Consider the following 27,637-nt stretch of genomic DNA (forward strand, 5'->3'; position numbering starts at 1 on the left):
CTCTTCCTCCTTAAATGATCAAAACTGGGTCCTGATTTGTCTGTAATGGTGTAGATTTAATCTTGCCTCTCAACACAAACAGGCTGATCAGATCAGAGATACCCACACTGCCTGAAACTGCTATCCATGCTGTCCACTACCACCACATCCTGCAGGACTGGCCGTGCAAGAATGATGGCACTCCGATGAGATTCCAGGAACAGCAAGATCTTTATGAATCAAAGTCAGTAAAGATGAGGTTTGTATGTGCTGCAATATTACAGACTATGAAGGCTGGCAAGACAGTTCAATGAACCAAGACATTGCTTGTAGACACACAGTAACTCTAAGAAGCTCTGGCAATAGCCACTTGGTTCATTTCTTACCAAATCACAATCTAGTGTGGGGGTGTTTGGACTTCATTTCTCACAGTGACGTACAGATCACACTGGATATTAATTTCATTATGAGCAAGTATTTTCAGATAAGGGCAACCCCAGTGACAAGCTTCATACCTGAATTCTTTCATCATATTCTTTAATTTTTTTCAGTTCTTTAATGCTTTTTAGTGGGTCAAATGGTAGGGATAAAGAATTCTGTGTACTCTGGGTTGAAAAAAAAGGGGGTGGATGGAAAGACCATTTATATGAACTAACTTGCAAGTATTTGTCTTAAGCAAAACAATAACAGTGCATAAGGAACCTAGAAGCCATTATTACCTAAAATTAGCGGTATTGTACAGTCAGTGTTTAAATGTCAGTGGGAAAACAACTGACTGGAGGTCATTAGAAAACCCGGGGCCGAGCTTTTATCTGCTAAGCTAACTTGGTTGATGCTCTATCTTACTGAAGAGGAGGTGCTATTATAGGCCCCTCCCCCATGTGAATTCTCACCATAACACAAGGTATAAACTGGAAAACAAAGAAAAATGAGGTGGTGGAGGTAAAAATAAAGCAGAAAAAGAGAGTTTCACCAGTCAGTATCAGTCTGAAAGAGGATATTCATGGACGGGGGAAGCTTACAAGATATAGGCACCTGTCATGCTTCTAGATCTTCCTTTAAGCCTTTAAGTATGGCTTTAGTGTATTTACCACTCACCAAGTATTTATTTTATCAAACACTATTTGTATTTATATGCAGTATTTGTTATTGTATAGTTCAATGTTTGATGTATTGAAAATCAGCAAAATGGCAAAGAGACTCACTGTTAAATACATTTAAAAACTGAATAGTAACTATACTAAATTATCTCAACCTACCTTTTTTTTTTTGACAAAGTATCTAAAACAGAATTTGAATCATTCATTAAAATCCTTACAAAGCATTAGACATAAAAGGGTACACTCATGGGATCCTTGTCAAAGGAAACAGGGGTTGTTAAGAAGTTGGATCTTATGTTTCAATAAGTATGCAAATGTTAGAACATAGAAAAAGTAAATAGCACTCTTACAACAAGTACTTCTGAGATCTGAAACCCTCATCTTGGGTAATCTCTTTTCCTAATAACCTTTAGCAAAATGCCAAATTGTATATTAGAAATCCATTGTATATTAGAAAATAGCTAAGCAAATTTTGGTTGCCATTTGTTTCAAGAAGGCAAACAGATTATGATTCCTATTTGTATACCTCGATATCTTTAGGTTATATGCCACATTTTGTAAAACTTGATCTATTGCTTTAAAAGTTACAGTAGACTAGAAAAGAATCACTATGCAGGAGGCCTAGTAGCCTGATGAATACAGAAAAAGTGAGGGCTATGTCTCTGCCCAGCCCCAGGAAGATAAAGGATACCATACATGCCATCCTCAAATTCAAGAGCTGCCCGCTTGATGATACGTTCCCTTACATTATCTCCAGGATTACCGGATTTGGTTTTCACGTCTTCCTCTTTCCGGACTGATAAACGCTTTAAAATAAACAAATAAATTATTCATGGTTGAGGTATACCTTGTATTTTATCACTGCTGAAATATAAAAAATTTAAGTCTCTCCTATTACTACTATGAGGAAAATCTATAACACATCAGAGTTTTTCCTTTTAAATAATAACATGGGTGGTATTTGATGACAGAAATAATTTTTCAGAAAGTGAAAGAGGTCAGATTTCCTTGAAAAAGAAGATATACTTGTTCTGTTTTTTGAAGTAAATAATCCCTCTGCTACTGTCATACTGACCGCTACTACAATTACTCTTAAGACTTCTGCAACTGAATTCTCAGGTGTTCAAGGATTGAGCCAGAAAGAAAAGGAACAGACCTTGGGACTCTGTTTCTGCAGGGCTGTGAGAATGCTTTTACCAGGTGTTGCTACTGCCAATTGCATATTTCCACCTGCAGAGTCTGGACTGGTTTTGCTACAAGTGCATCATGGGAATCATAAAAATATCCAGAAACCAGCCAGGAAACTATTTCCATTACTAAATCTCCTTGACATGGACTCTGGTTTCTATTTGCAAATGCCCCACATCCTTTCTCCCTAGCCCCCTGACATTAGTATATTAGATTGCAAAATGTCTTTGTTTGACAGATGGCTGAGGGTATCTCTGATTGCCCAGTGTCTCCTACTGGATGTCTATTCTGTTGCTGCTCCCTAGATAGTTGTGAATCTCGATATCAATTAACATTCTTTATGCTCTCAGTAACCTTAGAATACTTCCACTGCTCCTGGTACCTACTCTTGCCATGAGTTCATATCCACCAGCTGCCCAGAGCCTGATGCTAATGGGAATGACATTCTGGCCTTTATAAAGTACAAAGCAACTTCAAGATAGACATTTCTAAAAATCAAACACAAGTCCAGCAGGGCTAAAAACCTTCTCTACCCTAGGACAGCCATTCAAAATTATGCATTGTAAATTAGGACAGTTACAGAAGCCTGGAAGACACAGCCCAGAGAATCACATAACTTGGTGATATACACTTGGTAAACATAAGTCACTGTTGGACTGAACAATAACATAGACAATCATGTCTCCTTAAGATGGACACATGAGAAGCTCCTACTAAGATCCAAAGGAAGACTTTCCATTCAGCTCTAATTCCTTATCATCTGGAATGGCACCAGGGGCACATCTCTGATAATCAGATTTATAAATACTAACAAAGAAGCTAAGTCAATTACCTCAATTCTTTTCTCATATTTTTCTCCCTTTATAAGGCGATGTACATAAATCTTAGGAATATGGATGTCTTCTGGGGCAAACGATCCAATATCCACAATTTCTTCAACCTAGGCAAAAAGAAAAAAAAAATTTAAATAGAGCTTAAACTGAACATTTTTTTTTATTTTTAAAAAAGTGAAGTATATGCACTGTTACCTTCAATTTAGATCATATATACAATGTAAAAATATATATCATAAGGGCACCTGGGTGGCTCAGTTGTTTAAGCATCCAACTCTTGATTTCGGTTCAGGTTGTGATCTCTGGGTTGTGAGACTGAGCCCCACTTTGGGCTCATGTGAGCTTGAAGCCTGCTTGGGATTCTCTCTCTTCTCTCCCTCTGCCCCTTCCCCCATCTTCGCTCGCTCGCTCTCTCTCTCTCCCCTTCCCTCTCTAATAAATAAATGGATCTTTAAAAAAATAATATACATACACATACATATACATATATGTATCAAAGAGAGAATATATTACATACACACATTTCTGGACCCACAAAAAAAGAAGAAATTCAAACACATATGTCTGAACATAAAATACAGAACATAAAACTCCAGAACTTAGTCTTTGCCTAAAAGTCTCAGTTACAAATTTGTCAACTGGTTTCTCAGTACAGCTGCTTGAACTTTCACAAATTACTGCTCGAAACTTGAAAGTGCATCTCTTAAACCCTGATTTTCAAAATTAATGGGAGATTTATCATATCAAAGACAAAAATCTGTAACAACATCTGCTTGGTCAACTGAAGAGCTTTTTAAATATAGATACAAATGCTATTTGTAAGAGTTTTTAATTATTTCTGTTATTAGCTTCCTAGGATCGTGATAGAACTGCAATTGCTGAAATAATTTTACTTAAAGACAGATCTTAATTTCAGTATGGAAATTCAAAAAGGAAATATTAACTAATAACTAGAAATACTCAATGTAATTAGAATTAAAGTCATTCACAGAGCAAAAGGGCATTTTACAGCAGTATGAAATGCTCCAAGTTAATCTGCTGTTTTATAATTTATTAAAAAAAGAAAATAGTATTTTTATATCAATATAAAAAGAACCTCAGAATAACAATGATCAAGAAAAACTAAGGTCAATGTTGTTGGGGGTCAAAGAATTATCTTTCTGGGGCCAAGAAAAAATATTATCTTGAAGACTGTTTTGTGTTCAGTTCAATATATGCCATATGCCATACCCAAAGCAAAGAATTATTTGCTTAAATGAACTAACAACTTGTGCCAGGTGAGTTGTATTAAACATGCCTCCTAAACTACTAAGTGAACTCTCCAGTAGTTTTGAGGTCAAATAGCACTTTTTATGCTATGTTACCCTGTACGTCCATACCGTACTCCTCCTCTAATGAAAGAATACCAGCGGTTACAAAAGTCATTTTAGTTATTATGCAGTGCCCCTAGATAGCTGGAAAAAAAAAAAAGAATGTGGTAGATAAAAGATATCTTCACTGACAACTGGAAGGATCTTCACCAAAATCAAACAAAAACTCCAAGTAAGAGTCAGTAAACATGTGGGCATCCAAGTTGAAATAGTGGGTAGAGACGTATACTTGCATTCATCTGAGAATGAGTTAGAGGGAGGAAAGGGGTTCCCCATCACTGTCGTCTGTATCTTCCCCCGTAAATCCTCTCTATGCTCTGGTATTTCCAACCTAAGGTGGTGACCAGGTAAAGAGGAGTGAATATAAGAAATGCAAAGCAATTAGGCATTATCACTACTTCCTCAAGTAGTTGGATCGTTTAGCCATTAGAGTTCATTCATATTTTTATACTTATTTAATTCAAGCCTTCAAGAGGTTCTGGACTTTAAAAACTTGTTTATACATTAACCCGTTATCCTGAGTATATATATGAAGATTTAATATTCATGAAAATATGGGCCACAGCATTTGGTAAAATAGTAATGAGTTGGAAACCACCTAAGTCGTCTGCAATAGGGTAATGGTAAAATATATATGGTACATCCACATGATGGACCAATACTTTGCTTTCATAATCCTTAATGACACATCATAATTTAATGTTTCATAAAAATGCAAGATTTTGTACAAATAAATATTTAGATATGCTCTTTGGCACAATTATCTCTACACCTACAAAAAAACTGAAAGGAAATTCACGGAAATGCTAATAATTATTGCCTCTGGGTAACAGTACAAGTTATTTTTCTTTCATTTTACTTCTATAATCAAGGGGTAAAAAAACCTACAGATTTTTTTTTTTTTTTTTAAAGATGCAGCAGACAATAAGGAGGTTCCCAAACTGGAAAACACATTAAGTGGAGTATGTCATAAATTCCTTAATTAGTTTGACATGTACCGAAAGGACATGTTAAAAAGAAAACAGGAACTCAAAGAAAAACTGTGGTTTCTAAACCCTAAAAGCACTTACAACGTTATGAAATGAATTAAGGAAACTCTTCTGCCTACGCTTTTTAAAGATAATGCGAATTATTCTCCTGACGCTGTTCCCAAAGTCCAGGCCCTCATATCTCCTGCTTGAATTACTACAGCAGCTTCCTAATCGGTCTCCTTGCCTTTGCCCTTCAGCAAGGACAAGAAATATAATGGAAAAAAGAAAAAAGAAAAAAGTATATAGTAATACTTCTCACTTAAACCAGAAATGCTGATGGTAACCAATCACTATTGTCTTCTGATTCCAAAAAAGAAAGTTTTGCCCCCAAACACCAAATTAAGACAGTTTCTTTATGAGGGCAATGACATCATGACCTTCACAACAAATAGGGTGACAGAAAGTGTCCTGACAAAAGAACTCTGACGGAAAGCAAGAATCTGGCTAAACGTCATCAGTTCTATGCTTTGTCATCCTGATGGAAGTGATTTTCCTATTGTAGAAAACGCATGTGCAGCATTTGTCCAAACAACATCAACCTTCAAAAGTATTGTAAATTTCTATACAAAAATCAAAGCTCTCAGGCTCGGTTAGCAGAGCTAATAGCAAAGGAAGAAAATATTTGAAGTACAAACCAAAAGAAGAAAACATATGTTTTCAGACAATCTGTGAAAAGCGTTTAAAAAAAACTGGAGAGGCAGAACTATCTTAATGCAAGCTACTGAAGGGACTGAAGCCTTCTCTGCTGGTCTTGTGTGATTTAGAGAAAGAACAGTAAGGAGGAACCAATGTGGGGGGAACAGTCTAGTGAGATCGGGCGATAACATGAGAGCTAAAGGAAATCTGAAAGGAAAAAGAGGAGTAAAATGAGCTTGTGAAGAAAAGAGTAAAATTAAAAGCTCACAAGAGCACTCACTAACCATGGCAGAAATGCGCCTCCTGAAATCAGAAGTGGGCAAGATGGAATATAAAGAACAAAGAAACAGTCTCAGTGCAAAACAGTGAGCGGATTTAAGTATCCTCAGACAAGAGCAAGATGGAGGACAGGTAGCTAAGAACAGCCCCGCGTTCTCCCCAGCACGAGGCATAGTTCTTACTTATGCAGCACCATCTGGTTCATCTAGAAACCCAGACACTTGAGGCTTCTCTAATTAGTACTTGTCTTCAGTCATTAGCAGGAAAATAGAGGCTAGGAAATGTTAATTATTATTGATTTGAACTTTGTTTTAAAAGGTTGCTTTCTCTGCCCTGTACCCTTTTTAGTTTATCATTCTGAAAAGTTTTATTTTAAAGCTCAGAGAAGGGGGGCGCCTGGGTGGCACAGCGGTTGAGTGTCTGCCTTCGGCTCAGGGCGTGATCCCGGCGTTATGGGATCGAGCCCCACATCAGGCTCCTCTGCTGGGAGCCTGCTTCTTCCTCTCCCACTCCCCCTGCTTGTGTTCCCTCTCTCGCTGGCTGTCTCTATCTCTGTCGAATAAATAAATAAAATCTTTAAAAAAAAAATAAATAAATAAAGCTCAGAGAAGGATAAGAATTCATCCTGGGGTGACAATGTTTTTGTTTTTACTTGGCAAACATTATTTATATCTCAGGTAAAGGAACAGAGGAGCTGCAAGGCAATAACTTTCTTATTTTTTTATTTTGTTTCAGTGACAACCTGAATCCGTGATCGCCACAAAAAAATGGGCCCAACCCTGCAAACCTCACCATGATACAAGGTGAGGGCTGTTTTGGGAGGAAGGGGAGGAATCACACTGCAGGTTTTTCTCCTGAGTCATTTTAACGTTCAAAACAGGTTAGGATGAACATACCTCTTAAGCCAAGAAATAAAAAAGCCAACAACAACAAGCAATAATGTCTACGATAATGAAAAACACTGACCCCAAATTAGGAAAAGCTGTGGAAGACTGGAAAAATAGAAGAGGGAAGCATAAGCAATAACAGAAAACATTCCAAGTTAGATGCAGAAGTGCTCTGGATGGTAAGATGAAGAGAAAATATGGAGCAAAAGGGAGGTCAGCATGCAGGGTATCCTTCCTGAGAATCCAAAAAAGGGGGGAAAAAATTTCCAAAGAAGCAAGAAGGTGCATATTGTATTAAGCTTCATGCTAGGGATGATATGATTAGTGCAAAAATATAAGATACAATGGCATGGAAGCTCAAAGGGCCTGGAACAAATTATATATGGTCTTAGATGTCTATAAAAAGCACAAAGACTGAAAAGATGAGTAGCTATTAAGGAATTTGGAACCTTAACAACACGGTAAATATGACTGCATAGTCATTACTGAAACTTGGTTGACTGGATTTCATGCCAATAGATATTCTTGTTCAGTGAAAACAAGCTGACAGAAGAACATGCTATCTCAAGAAAAATATGCACATGCCTGGGAAGCCACAGGGCTAGTGATGAAATGCGCTGAGGTATATTTAACGTGAGTTCAAAAGGAGAAAGAACATCACACTAACAGCCATATAATCAGTGCTCACCAAATTAAAGATGTAGAGGACATATTCTTAATCAAATGTCAACATTGCTCAGAAATAAGATAGTCATATCATGAGAGGCACTAATTATTAGAACATCTTCTGTTCATCATATTCCTCTGATAAATTCTATATTGCCTTCTGACAAGTTCTGTATTTCAGAAGGAAAACGTGAGAGAAATCATGATTCTGGACCTCTAACCAATAAGGATAAACTTGGTAAAGTAGAAATGATGGAAACCCTGAGAGAAAGTGACAATGTAATATTGGAATTTGTAATAGACCAGGAACTGAATCCTGGACATACAGAGAAATGTATCCTGGTCTTTGAAGAAAAGCAGATTTCAAAAAGTTGAGAAAAAAAGAAGCATGATCCAGTGGCCAGAAACTCTAAATGACAAACAGACTTAAGAGATTTTCAAAACCCCCATCCTGACATAAGGAAAACGGACCACCTTGACGATGAAGAGAACAGCACATAAAGAAGAGCGTAAGAGGTCTGATAACATGGATAGCTATATGGTTCTGCGTATCTCACAAGGGCTCACACAAGAGACAAGTATGATGTAGGACAAATGGGAGTCACATGCAACTTTCTGAGGTGTGTCAAACGGTACAAAATTGGAATGAGATGAGTCATATCCAAAATGCTACAGATAATGAAAGAGTGGTTTCTGGGGTGATTTTGCTGTTGCTGATGGAGAATTCAGAAATGGTAATCAGCACTGCTTGAGACAGATGACAGAAAAAAGTGCAGCAGTTCGATTCCATTTTGCTCCTGACTTCCCCATCAGTGAGAAGGAAAGGGCAGTACTAATATGGCTAAGGAGGAATTGAATTCCAAGAAGAGAGAGAGAGATAGATTCTCTGAACTAATACTAGGCCATAGACAAAATGATATCCCAGGATTCTTAAAGAGCCTGAAAATATGGTCACAGAATTACAGTCAAGTGAAAAATGGTAGTGATGTCGGCAGATGGAAGAGGGAAATAGACTCCTTTTCAAAATAGGGGTTTGGTTCACAACAGTATTCCAAAACGGATTATTGAACAGATAGTTGGGAAGGTCATGAAACAGAGAAAAGAATATTGTGAGGCACCAATACAAGTTGCCCCAGCCCACACCATGCAGAACGGAATGCATTAATCTGCAGACAGGCTAGCACACTGATAGGCCAGGAGAAAAGCAGTGTGTGACTTCACAAAGAACCTGACCAAGGTCCTCATGAAAGAGCTGTATAGACTTAGCAGGGAAATGTGCCTTGGATACATTCACTTAAAATCAACAAATACAAATCAAGCACCTACTAGATACAGCAATGAAGAGAACAGGAAGTCTGCTATCTTGTGCAGGTAAGTACTTGAGGAATCACAGAAGTAATTGATGGCCTGGCACATCCTTAGAAGTCTCCAGTGCTGTGGTTTTTAACCTTGGGGAAATGTGTAGCTCTTTACAAATCCAATGAAAGCTACACACAAAAGAATTTCCTGATCTATAAAATCCTTGATGAGATTTCAGGGGTTTGGTCCATAAACAACGCCCCCTCCCCACACTCTTCAGCTCAGACCCCAGATTAGAAGAGAAGCCCACGCTGGTGGGTAAGGTCTTTGGCCCTATCCTGTTAAACATCTTTATCTAGGCCTTAAATGAAGACAGGGAACACATTCTGCGTCCACTGTGGTTAAGAGGAAAGAGTCTGCGTGCAATAGGCAATTCTGAACAGATACATTTCCATCTCTGTCAGAGAACACAATCTCAGGCTCATGACCTCCCAAGTATTTAGCAGAAGTTCAAGTGACAAAAACAATATTCAAGGAGTCCAAATATACTTTTAATGTTCCAAGAAGAGTCTGCCCCTGGAGCAAACCAGTATTTTTATACCACTGTTATGAAGGGTTAGTTTCTCCTTTTTACAATCAAATGAGTTCTTTCGTGCAATTAAAACAGGGTGCCAAGATAAAACGCTGTCTAGTTTTAATAGCAAGAATAGTTGTACTTCACCTGATCTGATCATTAGTTTCCTCTATATGATATGTACTATCAGTTACATGAGTACTTTCATTTTTACTTGACATCTTGTGCTCACTCATGTTTGCCATGACAGCATGATTTTTCAGTCCAATCCCAGCTCCATTTTAAAGCCCTACCATTGCTTTTCTTTCTTCTTACAGCCCTACTTTAAAATGATGTTGTTTTGTATATATTCTGTGTCTTGTAAGCTACTTTATATCATCTCTGGAACAAAATGGGTAAAAATTAAACAGTGCATTTATCAAATTGGAGCATGAGACAAGGTCAGGAAAAAGAAAAAAGCGGACACTATTAAGATAGAAATACTACCATCTGGGGACCCCTGGGTGGCTCAGTCAGTTAAGCGTCTGCCTTCAGCTCAGATCATGATCCCAAGGTCCTGGGATCGAGTCCCATATCAGGCTCCTTACTCAGCTGGGAGCCAGCTTCTCCCTCTCCCTTGGCCTGCCGCTCCCCCTGCTTCTGCTCTCTCTCTCTCTCTGACAAATAAAATCTATTAAAAAAAAAACAAAAAAAAGAGAAAGAAATACTACCATCTGGTCTCTACTGGTTAGGAAAATAAAACGGACCAATATTAACTGAATGAAATTCAGCATGGAACAAATATTGTTAAATAATACCTGTCTAATAATTTTTTTGAAGAAGAAATATAAAAGGGTTTGCCTAAACACCAGCACAAAGACTACATGCAACAAAACACCCCAAAAAAATACCAGAAAAATCTTCCTTTCTCCACTAGCTGTCCAGCCTCAGAGTTTAGGAAGACACCGTCAAACTCATGTCCCTCATTACAAAACAAAAACAATCCTTCCTCTCTATAATGTCTCATCTGAAACATGGGATGAGAAGGAAAATGGATGAAGCAGTTTGAACTCATTAAAAGAAAAGCTTTACCTAACAATAGGCATTTTTTTACTAAAAATTTACTAAATTACTAAAATTTACTAATTTACTAAAACTTTAATTACTAAATTCATTTACTAAATAAATTAAATTTACTAAATTTAGTAATTTACTAAATTAATTTACTGAATTTATTAAATTTACTAAAACTATGATTAGCCACAAAATTAATACGCTATATTGATCCAAAAAAAAAAAAGCAGGAATATTATTTACTTCATGGACTACCCCATCAGTTTTTGTAATAGAGAGACTGTATTTTAAAAACAAATTTTAAAGCTGGGCGCCTGTGTGGTTCAGTTGGTTAAGTATCCGACTCCTGGTTTCAGCTCAGGTCATGATCTCAGGGTTGTGGGATTGGGCCCCAGGTTGGGCCCCATGCTCAGTGCAGAGTTTGCGTGAGATTCTCTTTCCCTCTCCCTCTGACCCTCCCACTCATGCTCTGTCTCTCCCTCTTTCTAAAATAAATAAATCTTTAAAAAAATAATAAAAACAAATTTAAAAGCAGTTTGTAAGTATTATTTTCATTTCCACGTACTCTAATACTATATTCATACAGTCTAGTCCACACTGGGTTTTTTTGCTAGCTTTTTTTTTTTATTTGACCAAAAATGCCAATCTTCACTAAGTATGTGATTTAATAACATTCAGGCAGTATTATAAATATCCAAATTTTATTTGTCATGTCTTCTTCTAAAAGGAAATGTTATTAGGGCTGCAGCAAATCCAGAGAAGTAATTAAAAGGAGTACATCTACCCAAAGGAATTAAAACACTTCTAACACGTTCATTCAAAGCACCAGTCTTATCTACAACACTAAGGAAAAAAAATTACACCATTATCACAGACCCCAAGGAAAACAGGGAGACATGATATAATTAAAAGAATTAAACTGGGAACATTTTTCAATGAAGAGAGTTATGGAGAAACAGGAAGAGAAAGAAAGTCTGTGTTCGGTTTTTACAGCCACAGAAAAACTGCCTATTAGTGATGCCAACTAAAACTTGGAAAGGTTACTCTTTAAGACTGTTTCCTTCCATTTGGGGCTGTTAATCATCCTTGGAGCTTTTTATAATGTAAGAACCCAGTATTTAACACATAAACTGCAAAGTACAATTGGGTTAAACTCTAGTATTTCCGGAACACAGTTCATGGTTGCTTAATCTAACTGAGATTGCAACTAGTATTCACCTTGTGAATGACTTGATAATTCCTAAATTTAAAATCCTTCACCAAGTGGATAGAACAAGAGCTTTCTTTTTTCATTTCACCTCTTAAATGTTCTCTATAAGTTTTCATTCTATAAAGCAGTAAGCAAAGTGGCATCCTATTTATTTCATTAAGAAGGTTAAAATGTCATGTTTCTTTTTCCCTGATTTAGTATAAGAAAGGTAGACATAAGGGGCGCCTGGGTGGCTCAGTAGGTTAAACATCTGCCTTTGGCTCAGGTCATGATCCCAGGGTTTTGGGATCCAGTCCCGAATCAGGCTCCCTGCTCAGCGGAGAGTCTACTTCTCTCTCTCCCTCTGCTGCTTCCCCTGCTTGTTCTCTCCCTCGCTCGCACCCTGTCTCTAATAAATAAATAAAATCTTAAAAGAAAAAAAAAAAGGTAGACCTAAGATGCAAAAATAAATAAACTTCAAGACAACATACCCTTCCCACCCCTCAGAGTACAATTCCCAAAACTAGATCTTTAAGTCCTAAAGAACTTCAAACATATTCATCACCTTCTCAGTTGTGACGTTAGCAGTAAGAACAAGCAAATGGCCATTCCCTTCATACGAACAGCAGGTACACACATCGGTTTTATGGCTGGCATCACTTGGCTCCATTTTCTTTTTCCCACAAAGAATTTCAGCCTCTAGTCATCACTAGGAAAGCAGAGCCAGCCTTGTCTCTGAGGTCACCGTTCACAGCAATGACTGAAAAACCTACGGTGAATGAAGCTGATGAACTCCCGAATCTAAAACATCTTTTTTGGCATATACAGCTCAGCCCTGAAACTCAACACCATGTTCGAAAAGTTAAGAATGATAATTAAAAGAAGGACCCTAATCTTTTAGACAGAATTGCCCCCCCATTAAAGACAAGCAGCTATAGTTGATGGTAAACAGTAACTTGTTGATGCCAGTACTTTGCAAGAGAGTGATTTTTCCATGTGATTCTAATGCCATGTATTTCATTAACTTCTCCTATACTTAAAAAATAGGGCAACGACAGACTATGATACACAGTACTGGATTTGGGGTAGATTCTGGTTTTAACCCTAATGTCATCAACCACTGTATACTTATGGAAACCACTTAAAGTCATTTCATCTCTAAAATGTGGAAGCTGAGTTTTAAATGATGTCTAATATCCTTTCTAGTCCTTACATGTTGTAAGTCTACATTAGTTCTCCAATGTACTATAAAAAGACCTTAAAGTATGCAAATTAATGTCTTTTTAATTACTACAGGTTGTTGAACACTAAATCACTCCCCTCTTACTGGGTGTACTTAGTTAAATACAACACAGGACTTTTAATTCCATGCCACTTAGTTACCTTCAATACTCCTCTGGACTTGCATGTGTGTTAGGCCAATTCTCACCTGAGTAAACAGAGCTGCATTTGCAAGACCGGTTTATTGGCCACCAACTGATAACCCTCTACGTATCTAGTTAACTACCATATGGCTTGTTCTGCTTTAACTGCGTAATAAAAGCCCATTGAATGAGACACACTATCTATTCCAGCCAGCATTAAAAGGCACACCTTGAGATAAAATGATCCCAGGGAAGTCAGAGGAAGCTAGTCACAGTAATAAGGAAAGGAATTACAGAACAGCTGGCAGCAGATTATCAAGTCTCTCAATTCAGGGCCCGACAAAGGCCTCAACTACAAAGTTGTCAGGAAGAACCAGTGAGTACAAGGCGTTTTTGCTTCCTTAGACCACAGCAGGATAATGATGCCAATCAAGAAGAATGGGCAGAACATTTCTAAGCCTGCAAAGCAATGCTTATATTTTAAACCTGCTGATTCAATGACTCAAACATCACTTAATGAGCATCTATCATGTGCCAGGCATCGGGCCAGAGGCTGGGGATAGAGAGATGAGCAGGACAAGGTCCTGCAAGGTGCTCCTGGTCGAATGGAGGAGATAGGTAAACAGCTGATCACAGGATGCGTGGTGACAAACGCTATCACAGAGGGAAAGCTCCACTCGGAAGGCAGAAATGAACCGCAAAAAGAAGGGTTGGGAGGGCATTTCAGGCAGAAGAAATGCAAGAACAAAGTCCTGGACTCAGGAAAGAATGTGATCTGGGGGAATGTGAAGAGATTTAGGGTGTTCAGGAAAGGGAGTGAAAGAAGTCTGAAAATTTTATTTTATGAAATGAGGAATCTAATTTCGGAAAACCTATCAGAAATGGCAACAGCTATCATGAACGAAAAAGAAGTGGGATTTCCTTCATATTTCAAAAAACTCACAAGAGTTCACCTTAACTAATATGCTGCTGGCACAGTTTCTTTTGATTACCGTGGCTTCTCTCCAGAAAAGAAATTTTTAACAACTTAGCAATTACATCCTCTCACTTTTATTAATTTTTGGTTGTGCACCTGGATTTTCTAGGGGCCTAGTAAAAGGCCACTGGGAAATGTGAATATATTCTAATTTTAGAAGGCTGCCACATGCTATGTGCTAAGACTACAATAATGATACATGCTGAAATGTGTTTATAAGAAAAACCAGTAACACAAAAGGGGTCAATGAGTAATGCTTATCACTTTTCCTCTCAGACATTTCTTACCTAAACCATTTATGTAAGCCATGACTTTAAAATGCCTTCTTTTTTAAGCTATACTCTTGAACAAGAAAGATTGGAGAGTAACTCCTTTAAAAAAAAAAAAAAAAAAGGAAGCTAATTTTTAAAATGAAACAATCTTGCATAAGCCCTAATTATCACTTCAGTATTTGTAGATGAGATCTATATTTGAAGTAGAAAAAATAACATTTTTTGACAAGGTCTCTGGAAGGAGTGAGGAAAGCCACTATTATTTTAACAGGAGTGACTTTAAAATCACAAGCTAAATTCTTAACACCAACATGGAATAAATCAATAAGTAGGTCAAAAGTTGTTAGGTAAACTAAAGGGAAAGTAAAATTAGTAAAAGGAATCTTTGTCCTTTTTTGCAATAAGACAGTTTTGTGAGAGTGTATCCCCTCAATTTACATCAGTCATACTGTGTCTTACTATTCAATAACCTTTAGGAGAGAATATCATAGATTACAAACCATTTTATTAATGTCAGAAATTCCCTCTGGCCTTTTCTTGCCTTCCCTTTCTCAACAGAATCTATGCCCTCATTTGCAGTGAGATGATTTTGTGGAAAATCATGACCATAAGTTTTAGAGAGCTGTCCCGAAACAGAGAATCAACAGAGCACTTGACTCACACTATATTTTAGGAATGGGGTCGTTCTGTGGGTATAGCTGCCAGTCACGGTTACATCTCTCGGAGAGCCTTATGCCTCTTTACTTCCATTAACTAAGTTACTGCTTTGGGTTCAAGATGCTCTTGCTTTTCTAGTTTACTAGCTAGAGCCAATCAAGTTCTTTCCCAGGGTGGAGCAGCTAGGAAGATACCCCCAGGAACCTGGGTTCAGACCCATAGAGCCTAGCTTCAGATCACACATCAACCACAATCCTGCACTTCCTCTTCTTCCCTCACACAATTCTTCATCTCAGTGGGAGATTCTAGAACCTGGGAATGAAATACTGGAGACATTCCAATTAAAAGAATGACAGTAATATCTACAACACATAAAATCACAAAAGAAATATGAATAGCCAATAAATAATCAACTTTCCTTGTCATCAAAGATACATACATTAAAACCATAGGACAGCATTTTTCACCTAGCAAATCATCAAAATAATTTTAGTATAATATCCATGTTGTCAAGAATTGTTCAAAAATGATACTTTTATATATCACTATGGAATGATTAAAATTACCTTCCTAGAGAATAATTTAGAAATATTTATCCAAAGTTTATAAAATGTTGATGCACACACCCACAGAATCTACTTCTAGGAATTTTGTCAAAGAAAATAATCAGACGTGCACAGAAACAAGGATACTCACTAAAACACTGTCGGTAATAAGGAAAGGTGGAGAACGACATAGAAGTCCAACAACAGAAAGCTGTTAATACAAATTTGAGTATAACTATCAAAATAGCCTTTTCAGGGGGAATATTTAAAGACCTGCAAAAACATTCTTAATGTTTTATGTAGTTGAAAAAAATAATATATATATATATACAGAGAGAGAGAGAGAGAGATACACATATATAGTCATAATTTTATATATGAACAAGAACTAAAGAAATCAAGCCAAGAGATGTTCAATTTCATCGTTCCTTCAAAGCCCTTGGTTCCATGTAGGAAGTGTCTCCACATCCCATTTCGGCCCATCCATACCCAAATATCCTTAGACCTGTGAGCCAAGTGGGAAATTGTCAAATGCCTGGAGTTCTAGCCCTCCTTCACAATACACCACATATAAATATCTGCAGAAACAAGGCCAAGAAATAGAAAGGGGTTAGAGGCACAAACCCACAGCCCACAACAACAGGCAGGATCCCACAGCAATTACTATCTTTACCATTAAATTTAGCACCCATTGCTCTAAATACACCTAATTTCTAGGTGAGCCCTATCTCATCAACTAGATTGTAAGACTAAGATAATCACTGTGTCATACAGAGCAGATCCTTAACATCTGTTAACAGTCATGTTTTTTACTATATTCTCAAACAACTCTGATTTGTTGTTTTGGTAAGCTACAAACTTGACTGAACATGCAACTAAAATGGATTTCTAGCTGACTGTCCACTTCCCACATTTCTGTCACAGTGTTTTTGATTTCCAGCATTTCCTTTTGATTCTTAGCATTTCCATCTCTCAGCTTACACTACCCATACCTTCTTGCACACATTGTCCTTTTTTTTCCGTTAATGCTCTTAGACTATTAGTCCTAGTTGTTCCAAGTTCCCATTCTGATAATTCCAACATCTGCACAGTATCTGAGTTTCGTTCTAATGCCTGCTTTTTCTCTTCAAATGGTACTGTTTGCCTTTAATATGCCTTATAATTTTTATTGAAAGCCAGACATGATGTACTGGGTAAAAGAAACAGAGGTAAATGGGCCCTTAATGTGAGATTTTATGCTTAGCTAGCTGGGGTTTGGGTTATGCCTACTGTTTGCTGTAGCTGTAGGTGTCAGAGGCTAAATTTTTCTGTGATGTCCTTGTTTTTTATCTCCTCTGTTATCTTTGGATTTCCCTAGAGACTTTTTTTTTATAATAGTATTTTTTATTATATTATGTTAGCCACCATACAGTACATCCCTGGTTTTTGATGTAAAGTTCCATGATTCATTAGTTGCATATAACACCCAGTGCACCATGCAATACGTGCCCTCCTTACTACCCATCACCAGCCTATCCCATTCCCCCACCCCCCTCCCCTCTGAAGCCCTCAGTTTGTTTTTCAGAGTCCATAGTCTCTCATGTTTCATTCCCCCTTCTGATTACCCCCCCTTTCTTTATCCCTTTCTTCTCCTACCGATCTTCCTAGTTCTTATGTTCCATAGATGAGAGAAACCATATGATAATTGTCTTTCTCTGCTTGACTTATTTCACTTAGCATTATCTCCTCCAGTGCTGTCCATGTTGCAGCAAATGTTGAGAACTCGTTCTTTCTGATAGCTGAGTAATATTCCATTGTATATATGGACCGCATCTTCTTAATCCAGTTATCTGTTGAAGGGCATCTCGGCTCCTTCCATGATTTAGCTATTGTGGACAATGCTGCTATGAACATTGGGGTGCATATGGCCCTTCGCGAGAGACTTCTTCTTAAATAAAGTCTGAAATAGGAAGATCTTTCAATTGTATTTCCCTATCATGATATAGGAGCTCTACTGTGTGGTGGCCATTGTGAAGGTGGGGAGGACAGGGAAGTACCCACAGTTTTGTGATTAGTCTGTCTTCTAGTGAGACTTTGCCCCCTACTAGTGTGACCTTCACGAGTGCTTCTCAGTTTTGTGGTTTCTCCCTGCTTTAGTAAGACAGGAAGATGAGAAGAGGGCAGGGTTGGGGTATTCCCCTTCCCATACCGGAAGGCTAGAGAGTTGGGTATTTCCTTCTCCCCAGGTCAGTTAGGCTCTGATGAAAAAGTTTCTCTTGAAGGCAGGCCTTGTTAAGAAGAAGATAATGAGAATGCTCTGCATGTATTTCAAAATGGCTACTTCCCCCTCCTCCTGCCAGAAGCACAAGGAGATTTTTCTCCAATCTTTATTGCGAGAATCTGCTCGAGATCCTGGAGGTAAAACCCAGGAAAGTATGACCCCCCCCCCCCACCCAAGTTGGGGCCACCTCAAAGTTTTTAACTCTCAAGCTTGTCCACATTGAGCCTCCAGCAACTCATCAGTTCGTTTAGGGTTTCCTACCCGAGTGCTGCTTCCCATAGCAATTTCTGCTCCTGGGTTTCTCCTCCCAGGGTATGCTATAATTCTATCAGCTGTTTGTCCCAATTTTGGAGGTGATGGTTTTCCTTGCAACCTCAATTCCCTGATGAATCTATGAGAAACACTGTTGATTTTCAGTTTGTTCAGTTTTTTCGTATTGTGAGGACACACTCGGTGGCTTCCAGCCTCCTGAGATGCCAGACCAGAAACTGGAAGTGCCTACAGTAGTGCCCCCTTATCCCTGAGGGACATGTTCCAAGACCCCAAGTGGATGCATGAAACTGCAGATAGTACCAAACCCCATATATATTTTTTCTATGCATGCTTACCCATGACAAAGTTTAATTTATAAATTAGGCATAGTAAGAGATTAATAACAACTAATAATCAAATAGAACCATAACAATATACTGTAATAAAGGTTATGTGAATATGGTCTCTTTCTCTCAAAATATCTTACTGCACTGTAGTCACCCTTCTTCTTGTGAGGATATGAGATGATAAAATGTCTACCTGATAACATGAAGTGAGGTGAATGATGTAGGCATTTTGAGGTAGCATTAGGCTACTACTGACCATCAGAAGGTGGGTCATCTGCTTCTGGACTGCAACTGACCACTGGTAACTAAAAGTGTGCAAAGTGAAACTGTGGATGGGGAGGGGGATTGTCCATATTTTTTAACTAGATAATCATTGCCAATATTTATAATATAGACTCCTAAAATTTCTTAGAATCAAACCATTGTATAACACTATCCACCTCATTTTTAATTGGAGGAAAACCATTCTAGCTTCCCAAATGTGAAGGCCCTCATTTTATAGCTGTTAGGGGACTCTTACTGTATAAGTCTTAAGAGGTTAATATACTGAATGATTTCTAATTTTGTGTTTATGGAAGTATTCTCTTTGTCCTGCAGCTATACTTAGTTGACGGAAAAATTCAATTCGCTAAAGACCTATGACCCTGCCAGTAAGGAGGTAGTAAATCACAATGAAATGTTAATACTGCAAAGTATAAAACAAAATGCACCTTAAAACACACCTTGTATCCTTTACTTTTGCTTAAGCATATAAGCTTTGGAGGCAGAGAGAAATGTGTTTGGATCTTAACTCTCCCCCTTTACTAGCTTTGTTACCATAACATTTCTCCCTATCCTCATTTCTTTCCTCTATAAAATAAGAATAATAAAACCTAACTCAATGGATTATTATAACAGATGACATAAGGTGCTTTGCATTTAAGTGCACGGTATAAACAGTACTTATTGTCTCTGTTGTTGTTATTTTTATTATTACAAGTCTGTAACTCCTTCACCTGCTATTGTCAGTGCTGAAAATATTTCAATAATAGAGTCTACTGCACTCTGTGTAGGGCATGCTTTAGTTGTATTCATTCTACTTAGACCATTCTACTGCCCCTTTTACTTCCTAGGAATGAATTTCATAAAGAAAAAGAAAAGTTTTCCATTCTATTTTCCCACATCCTTATAAAACCTAGTTCTCGTCACTCTACATGTAAAATGCTACTTTGTACATTAAAAAATATGAACCAACAAAGAAGAAAAATAAACAAAAACTTTTTAGGTGCAAACGTAACGCCAAAAGCATTGGGGGAAAAAATCTGTTAATAACTCACCAGGTAAAATACTTTTTATAGCAGGAATGGATTTATAGAACTACTTTTAAAATTCTATTTAATACTTCCTTTATTTCTAAAGGTCTAATTCCACTTCTGAGATGCCAATTCTCAAAATGAATGAGGATTGTAAATTCCTCAAACTGAGAGAAATTTAAATTATACCAAAACTTTCAAATTCAACAGTGTTAATCCTGTAGCTTTTTATAATCAACCTGTATTTGTCTGAGTTTGGTAATGAATTTTTCTTCCCCGAGTTTTGTCTATGCCAGCAAAGCTTTTCCAAAATTTAAAATGAAACTCGAAACTGAAAAGAATTTTTTCACAAGGCAAAACTTGTATCCTTTCCCCCAATTATTAAGGAAACTAAAATAGCTTCTTTAAATGAATAACCCAGCTCCTTTTCACAAAAAGCATGAAAAAGATACTAGAATTCTTCACATTCCTGTTTAACTTCCCTCCCACGGGATTTGGATTTTAAATTCTTTTCAAAGCAATTAAATGTGGACTTAGATATTCAGTGACAGAAACTATGTCCTAATGTTAAATTTCAGAAACTGAATGGAAGAAGTGACCTACATTCTTGGACATGAGTGGTCTTGGTTTCTACATGGAATGAACCACAGAGTAGAAAAACCATTACTTTCTAGCAGTTAAGGTATTCTTGTTTTCTAATCTCTCATTATTTCTCCCAAATTAAGCAATTGTTTCAAACCTTTTCATCTAAAAACAAACATGAGTTTGTTTTTCATGAGTTTGTAAAAATTCAATAAGGCAAAGCTTTCATACGGAAGCAGTGAAAACACACCTGCAGTCTAATTTATTTATATGTAACAGTGTGCTCCATCCTAAGGAATATGGAAAACATCTATTTTTGAACACTCAGTCCCTCTGATGTTTGCAGGCAGTGGTGTGTCCATGGCTGAACATAAACCATCCATGAATATCTGAGTCCCTTCTTATTCATTTTGTTTCTCTTGCTCCCAAAAGAATACTTATTTTCATTCAAAAGAAGTCAAGATGGATGGTTGTCAGCACAAGTTTCCTCAGGGAACAAACTTTAGTTTTCAACCCAAACCAAAATACTTGAATCTTTTGGACAAAAATACAAAAAGAAATAAGTAGGTCATTAACTAATGCTTTATTTAAAACATGACAGAAAAGAGAGGTCATCAATTTTTGAGCATATGCAACTTAGGCTAACAACAGATTTATAAGAACCTTCCTTTCTTCAAGGTATCCACAATGTTCCCCCTTAAAAGTCATCAGTTTTTGAATGAAAGGATCAACATATTCGGGTTTATTTTAATGAGCCTTAAATATTAGGTAATTTACTGATGATTAAAGCTAACGATATATTTGAACCACAATCTAGGTTGGTTTTTTGATAACTCACTGATAACTCAGTTAAGATTTTATAAATTGGGGATGTAATGGAATTTTCATTCCCTTGGATCTCGAGAACTTTGGAAGACATGGAAAGGATAAGGAGGGTGAGCCTGGCCAACTGCCAGCCACTGCACAGAGTTCCAAAGCCATCCTCACTGGTCAGTGAGAACACCGGCAGTCATCTGAGGTTTATTGACTAAAGCAGCTGGAGGGATCAAGGTGAGCACACAGCACTTCAGAGCTTTAGAAAACATTCAAATGCCCTTTCCCACTGGTGCTCAAAATAGACCCATGAAATGGGCAGACAGAAGATACTATAAAGAAGCTAGAATTCTAAAGTAATTTGTCCAAGGTCACGATGCTAGTGAGAGACAAAGATACAATTCTTAATCTCAGATTCTGTTCATAACAAGAAAAAAAAAGACAAAGAAATATACAGAGACTCCCAAGGGCTTAGTCTCAGGACTTCTTTCCCTAAATGGTCTTTCCATTTCATGACTAATTACCAAATATATGTAGATTATTCCCAATAGTATAACCCCCTTCCAGACCTCTCCACTGAGCACTGTACATACATGTCCACGTGCACCTGCAAAGTTACCACCTGAATGCCTAAAAAAGCCAACACGCCTAGCAGAACCCTTATTTCCCCTTCTGCCAGGTTTCCTATCTCAGGAAGTGGCACACCATTGCTTGAGTCAGGTGGAGGAGTTATTTTAATCTTTGCCTTTCCTCTACCCAGCACCCCATATCCAGTGCATCAGCAGGTCTGACAGATTCCTCTTCCACAATACTGTCTACCTCGATTCTATCACCCTTCCCCACCTGCACGTCACCATCACCTCTTGCCGGGATCAGTGCAGTCATCTCCTCACTGGTCATCCTGCCTCCCTTCATGGCATCGTAAAACCCATTCTACACACAGTACCCACGCTACAACCATGACCCTTTCATTTGTGCTTAAGTCCCACCTCCTGTAAAATCCCACATACCTACCTACCCACATTCTCAATTTTACAGTCCTTCTTACTGATGAGCATCTCAAAAATAAAGCCTTGGTGCCTGCCATAGCCTGCCAGTGGCAGATGGATCATGGACAGTCAGGACTTAAACCAAGTCTTCCAAGTGTCCTTTCCATTAGGCCATTCAACTTCCTAGTGATCTAGCCCCAGAAATCTACCCCTATCTCAGTTTTCTCATTTGTAATATTGTAGTAAAACTGCCTCTCCTCATATGTCACCTGGTGATAAGAGGATCAAACGAGTTAATATATGTGAAAGTGCTTTGAAAAACAAAGCATGACACAAACAGAAAGTGATATAAGATGCATGCTACTGCAGAAATGCTGCTTAAGTAGGGAGTTTTCTGAGCTTCTGTTTACAAGAGAGAGGAGTTAAGCAAATCTAGCTAACATAACTGACTTTTGCCTCTTGTCATGAGAATACGTGTAGGCTGGTTCGAGCCTTCTCTATCGCTTCAGAGGACTGGTGCTATATACAAGAAAGCACAGGGCTGCCCTGGTTAAGTCCCTGATTTCCCGATTTACCTTACCAACAAACAAGAAATAACCAGACAAATCCTAAGTGTGTTTCTGACTAAAAACAAAACAGGAAGCTAAAAGCCACAGTTTGGAAGGCTGAGAAAATCAGCCTCACCATGCCCAAAGTCTCTCTACTCCTCTTCCTCCCTCTCTCCCTCTCTCTGGGATACGGAGAAGATGAAAGCCCAGGGCTGTAGGGTCCCTTCCAATGCCAGAAACACAGGATGACTCCAACTCCAGCCAGCCAGCAGGAGCTGGTGCTGCATGCTGGACATGCTCAGGTTGCAGAAGTCCTGAGGTACCGACATTCACCTGGCTGTGCGCTGTGGACACAAGAAACTGGCCCTCAAGTATGAGACAAGTCAAAGAGGCAGGAAAAGGCAAGATGCTTCTAATAGAATCAGTCCATCGATTCATGATAATATGAAAGTCAGATTTACTGACAAAGACATTGAGATTTCAAAGAAATTGTAACAACTGTGGACGAATATGCAAGTTGTATCTGATCTTCCTTTCATTACGGTTGCCCCCCCAAAAAGGCCTGTCAAATTGCACATTCGTTGCACTACCACACAAATTCTTATTATGCAATTTAATTCTTCATTGATTTTTTTCAAACCAGTTATTATTCTATTTCAGTTCTACTTGAACCCACTGGTCTTTTAAGAAATAATACTGAGTGACATTTAAGATGTACTGTATGGTGACTAACATAATATAATAAAAAAAATTAAAAAAATTAAAAAAAATTTTTTAAAAGATATTCAGACTACAGAAATGCAAATCAGGCTATAAATTAAGGGTCTGCAAACTTGTTCTGTGAAGTCCAGTTAATATTTTAGGCTTTGTGGACTCTTACATATTCTTCTTTTTTTAATAACCCTTTAACAATATAAAAACATTCTTAACTCTATGTGATACCTTAAAAGAGGCCATGGGCTATAGTTTTGCAACCCTTCTAAATAATAACTGTGAGCTAATAGTACATAGAACATACACAGTTACATAAAATATAAATCAGTCTTTCATTTAACATGACTCATACTAGTTCTACAGGTTTCTTTTTCCTGAAGCAGGTACTAAACTAGGAATGTTTTATATTACAGAAGGATGAGGAATACACCCTGATTATTTTTCAAGAGGCAAAAAATTCTGCCCAGATATTTTTTCCCCTCCCTACGGGGTCATGGATAAAAAATGTTCACTAAGAATTAATGAAGCATCCTTTAGAACATACATACTTATAGTAAAATGTAAAAGCCTAAGTTTATACAGTGCAAGTTGATAAAATGCAAATTTGTGAAGCCTCAAAAATTATAAATAGACACAAAATCAAAAAGCCAAAAATAGAATAAAATTCACCAATCCATCAAAATAACACATCCATCCATGTGTTATTAAATGACTTTCAGGATCTCTGCACTAACAATAAAAAATAGCACCAAAATTTTGTAAGGATAATGGCATACAAATGACTTGCTGTAATTGGTATTTCTACCCCACAATGCAATGAAGTCCATTGTACCTGAGATAATGGAACTCTCTCACATAGCTGCTGCATTGTTACCAAGCAACAAGAAATAAAATGTCAGGATTAGCACTTGATTTAATATATTTTTATCATCAATAAACCATGTTTCTATTCTGCTATTCTTCTGGATGTAAATGGTCATTAGTCTAAGAATTATATTTAGTAATCTATAAGAGTATGCAAAAAAAGAAGGAGGAGGAGGAGGAGAAGGAGGAAGAGGGGAAGAAGAAGAAAGAAAAAAAGCAGTAAAGTTAACACTGGGCATTCACCAAGTCCATTCTTTCTTAATATTTACTGCTTCTTTGGTGGAAACAGCAGAATTAACATAATAGTAAGTTCTACTACTGAGATTATTTTTGCCAAAACACTCAAGTACAATTTGTCTTAATAAATACATCTTCATTAGTATTCAGATATTTTCAAACCAATGTAGCATTTCATGAAAATTCAATGGTCTTTAATGGTCATGAATGATCTTTAAATACTTTATTACTCTGCAATAAGTAGAGTCAATCAGTTCAGTCAGTTAAGCTGTGTAAGGAAATTATCATCTTATCTGTCAAAGGATTATATACCTGGCTAAATTTGTAGCATAAGAAACTTACAGAGATCTCTTTCAGAGTGGTTTAGAATAATTATAAAATGAAATACAAAGCATGAATAAAATCTTAAAACTAAAAAACTGAGAGAAAGAAATGTAAATTAAAAGATATTATATAATTTGACAGGTCTAAAAACAAACTGACAGCATAAATGATATCCACTGCCTACCACAACCATCCCAAAAGTTAACACAGGGGCAAGTGACTGCGTTCTGCCAGGGTTCATGGGGGTTTAGAGGAAAGAGGGTTTTCGTTCTTTCCATATTGTATCAAACAGCTCTCTTACCTCTCCCCACCCTTTTTTAAAAAGGAATTTGTGTCAAGTGTTCAACTCAGCTGGCCCGGGTGGATAATGTAAAGAAGACTGGAATAACTAGTTTCTTGCTGTCCTCATTCTAGTTAACTAACTGAAGTAGAGTTTTACCAGGTAAATACTTAAGGGCACACAGTGAATGTCAAACTTGACATTCTAGTCAGACTCTCATAAATATCATGCTTCCACATGTCAATCAGAGATTTGTGTGTGTAGAATGAGTTCCATACAGGCAGGACCACTAGTTGCCCAGGTATAGATATGTTTGCTCCAAATTGAATCTGTCTAATGAGGTCTCTTCACTGGTTAGAAGTACTTGTCTTATGTGGAGAGAAGCTTTAATTTTTTTCTGTTTATATCTATGTTTTTTTCTTTTTACTGTCTCTTGCAAAAATTATGAGTTTCACTACTTAAGAAGCTGTAATATCATAAGGCATTAGCAATGTCAAGATTAAGAATAAAAGACACTTAGGAGGAAAGGAATTATGTTTATCCCTCAAGCATTTTTGTGTTCTCTAAAGCAGGAAGGAAGATAACTAAAGTCTCTAAAAACATGGATACATTAATTGGCCTGCTTGGTAGAGATTAAATGTTCACAGAATCCATTGATGTGATTAAGTCATGTCATTAAAATCCACTGTGTTCCCACCTTCTAATTGTAAAGTGAAATAACAAACAGTTTGATCACTTCTGCTAAGATAATTCGCAAGGAGTTATCAATGCAAAGTTCTCCAAACAGGGCCAGAAAGAGTCACAAGAGCCAGGAGGCTCCAATCTTAGAATCATTCTCCATTCATCTCAGAGTTTTAAAGTCAGATTTAGGCCTAATCATGTCTTGGGCAGTATTACAAAGTGAATGAAAAATACAAATCCTATTTCCCATAGCGTCAGAAGGAGACATTGGCGTTCCCCTCAAGAAAGCTACCCTCATGGGAGCTCCTCAGCCTAACCACCCTGCACTGAACCAGGGAGAGTAGGTCATCCCTATTCCTCAAACCCACCAGGAATGCTCTCACCACGTGCCTTTCCACCTGCTACTCCTATCGCCTAGACTGCTCCCCCTCCAAGAGCTGCAGAGCTGGTATCCTGACGTCCTGGGGGTCTCTACTCAGAAGTCATCTCACTGCGGCCTTTCACTGACCACCTTATCTAAACAAACCTTCACTTTCTTCTCCTGACATTTCATGTTCCTTTTCATGCTTTTTGTTTTTTCTCCTTCACACGCATCATCATGCGGTGTAGTATGTACTTCCCTCATGTACTGTATCTCATCTCTGTCCTGAGCAGCGGAACGTAAGCTCCATGAGAGCAGGAGTGTGTCTCTGTTTCATTCACTGCTGGACTTGACTGAACCTAGAAAAGTACCCGGCACACTAGAATTTCTGACTTTCCTTGAAATCTCCTTAAAATGTGGCTGAGATATAATATCTCGTGCTTCTTTACAGATGATAAAGGAGGAGAAAAAGGGAGAGGGGATACAGATGAGGCGGGCATGACCACCGGCTGACAGTCATTGCAGCTGAGGGATGAGCTCAGGGGGCTTCACTGTACTCTTCTGTTTACTGTTGCACAAATTCATCATGCTTCATAATAAACATCAAAAACAAAAAATTTTAATATCATTTATACTGCAATCAATCTTCACCCTTCTTCACCCACCAATCAGAAATGACACGTCTGCTCGGCGGAACGGCAGCGTGCCATCTTTTCCGCTAGTTGATCCGCCACGGAGACACGGCACGTGCCAGGCATTAGTACAGAACACAGAAGGCACAGTTCCCAAAGCTCGCCTCTTCTAACACAGGTCTTAGGATAGCACTCTGGGAGGTAATTTTCAATATGACCATACCTTACAATTAAGAGCATTTTTTTTTTAAAGGGACTGATAAAACACCATATTCCTGATAACGGTCACGGCTGCAGGGGATGCAGGCGGATGAGGAGTATGAGCAATCTTCTCATTCTTACCTCAGGTGGGTTCACAGGTGTTCAATATATTATTATGCTTCATAACGCACATCGGCTACATGTATACAATATTTGCATGCATCAAGTATCGTGTAAGCAATTCTTTCATACGCAAATATGTACATATATCATAATGTGAATATTATAAAAATAACTTTATTCAAGTTGTGATAATAAATATACAAAATGTTTTAACTAAAAGCTGAAATTAGCTAAAATAG

The 27,637-nt window shown here is 37.7% G+C and overlaps 1 protein-coding gene across 2 annotated transcripts in view; it reads right to left on the minus strand.

Annotated features, from left to right (window-relative positions):
• Window positions 1–27,637, minus strand: part of OXCT1 (3-oxoacid CoA-transferase 1) — a 133,806-nt gene that overhangs the window by 63,734 nt on the left and 42,435 nt on the right. For both annotated transcript variants that reach the window (XM_026506888.4, XM_057312222.1), the window contains 2 exons: window positions 3,100–3,207; window positions 1,771–1,885 (listed from right to left, as the gene is read on the minus strand). In XM_026506888.4, the coding sequence (XP_026362673.1) occupies window positions 1,771–1,885; window positions 3,100–3,207 (223 nt within the window). The remainder of the gene's footprint in view (window positions 1–1,770; window positions 1,886–3,099; window positions 3,208–27,637) is intronic.

This window comes from Ursus arctos, unplaced genomic scaffold (assembly GCF_023065955.2).
Source record: "Ursus arctos isolate Adak ecotype North America unplaced genomic scaffold, UrsArc2.0 scaffold_15, whole genome shotgun sequence".
In the NCBI taxonomy this organism is placed as follows: Eukaryota; Metazoa; Chordata; class Mammalia; order Carnivora; family Ursidae; genus Ursus; species Ursus arctos.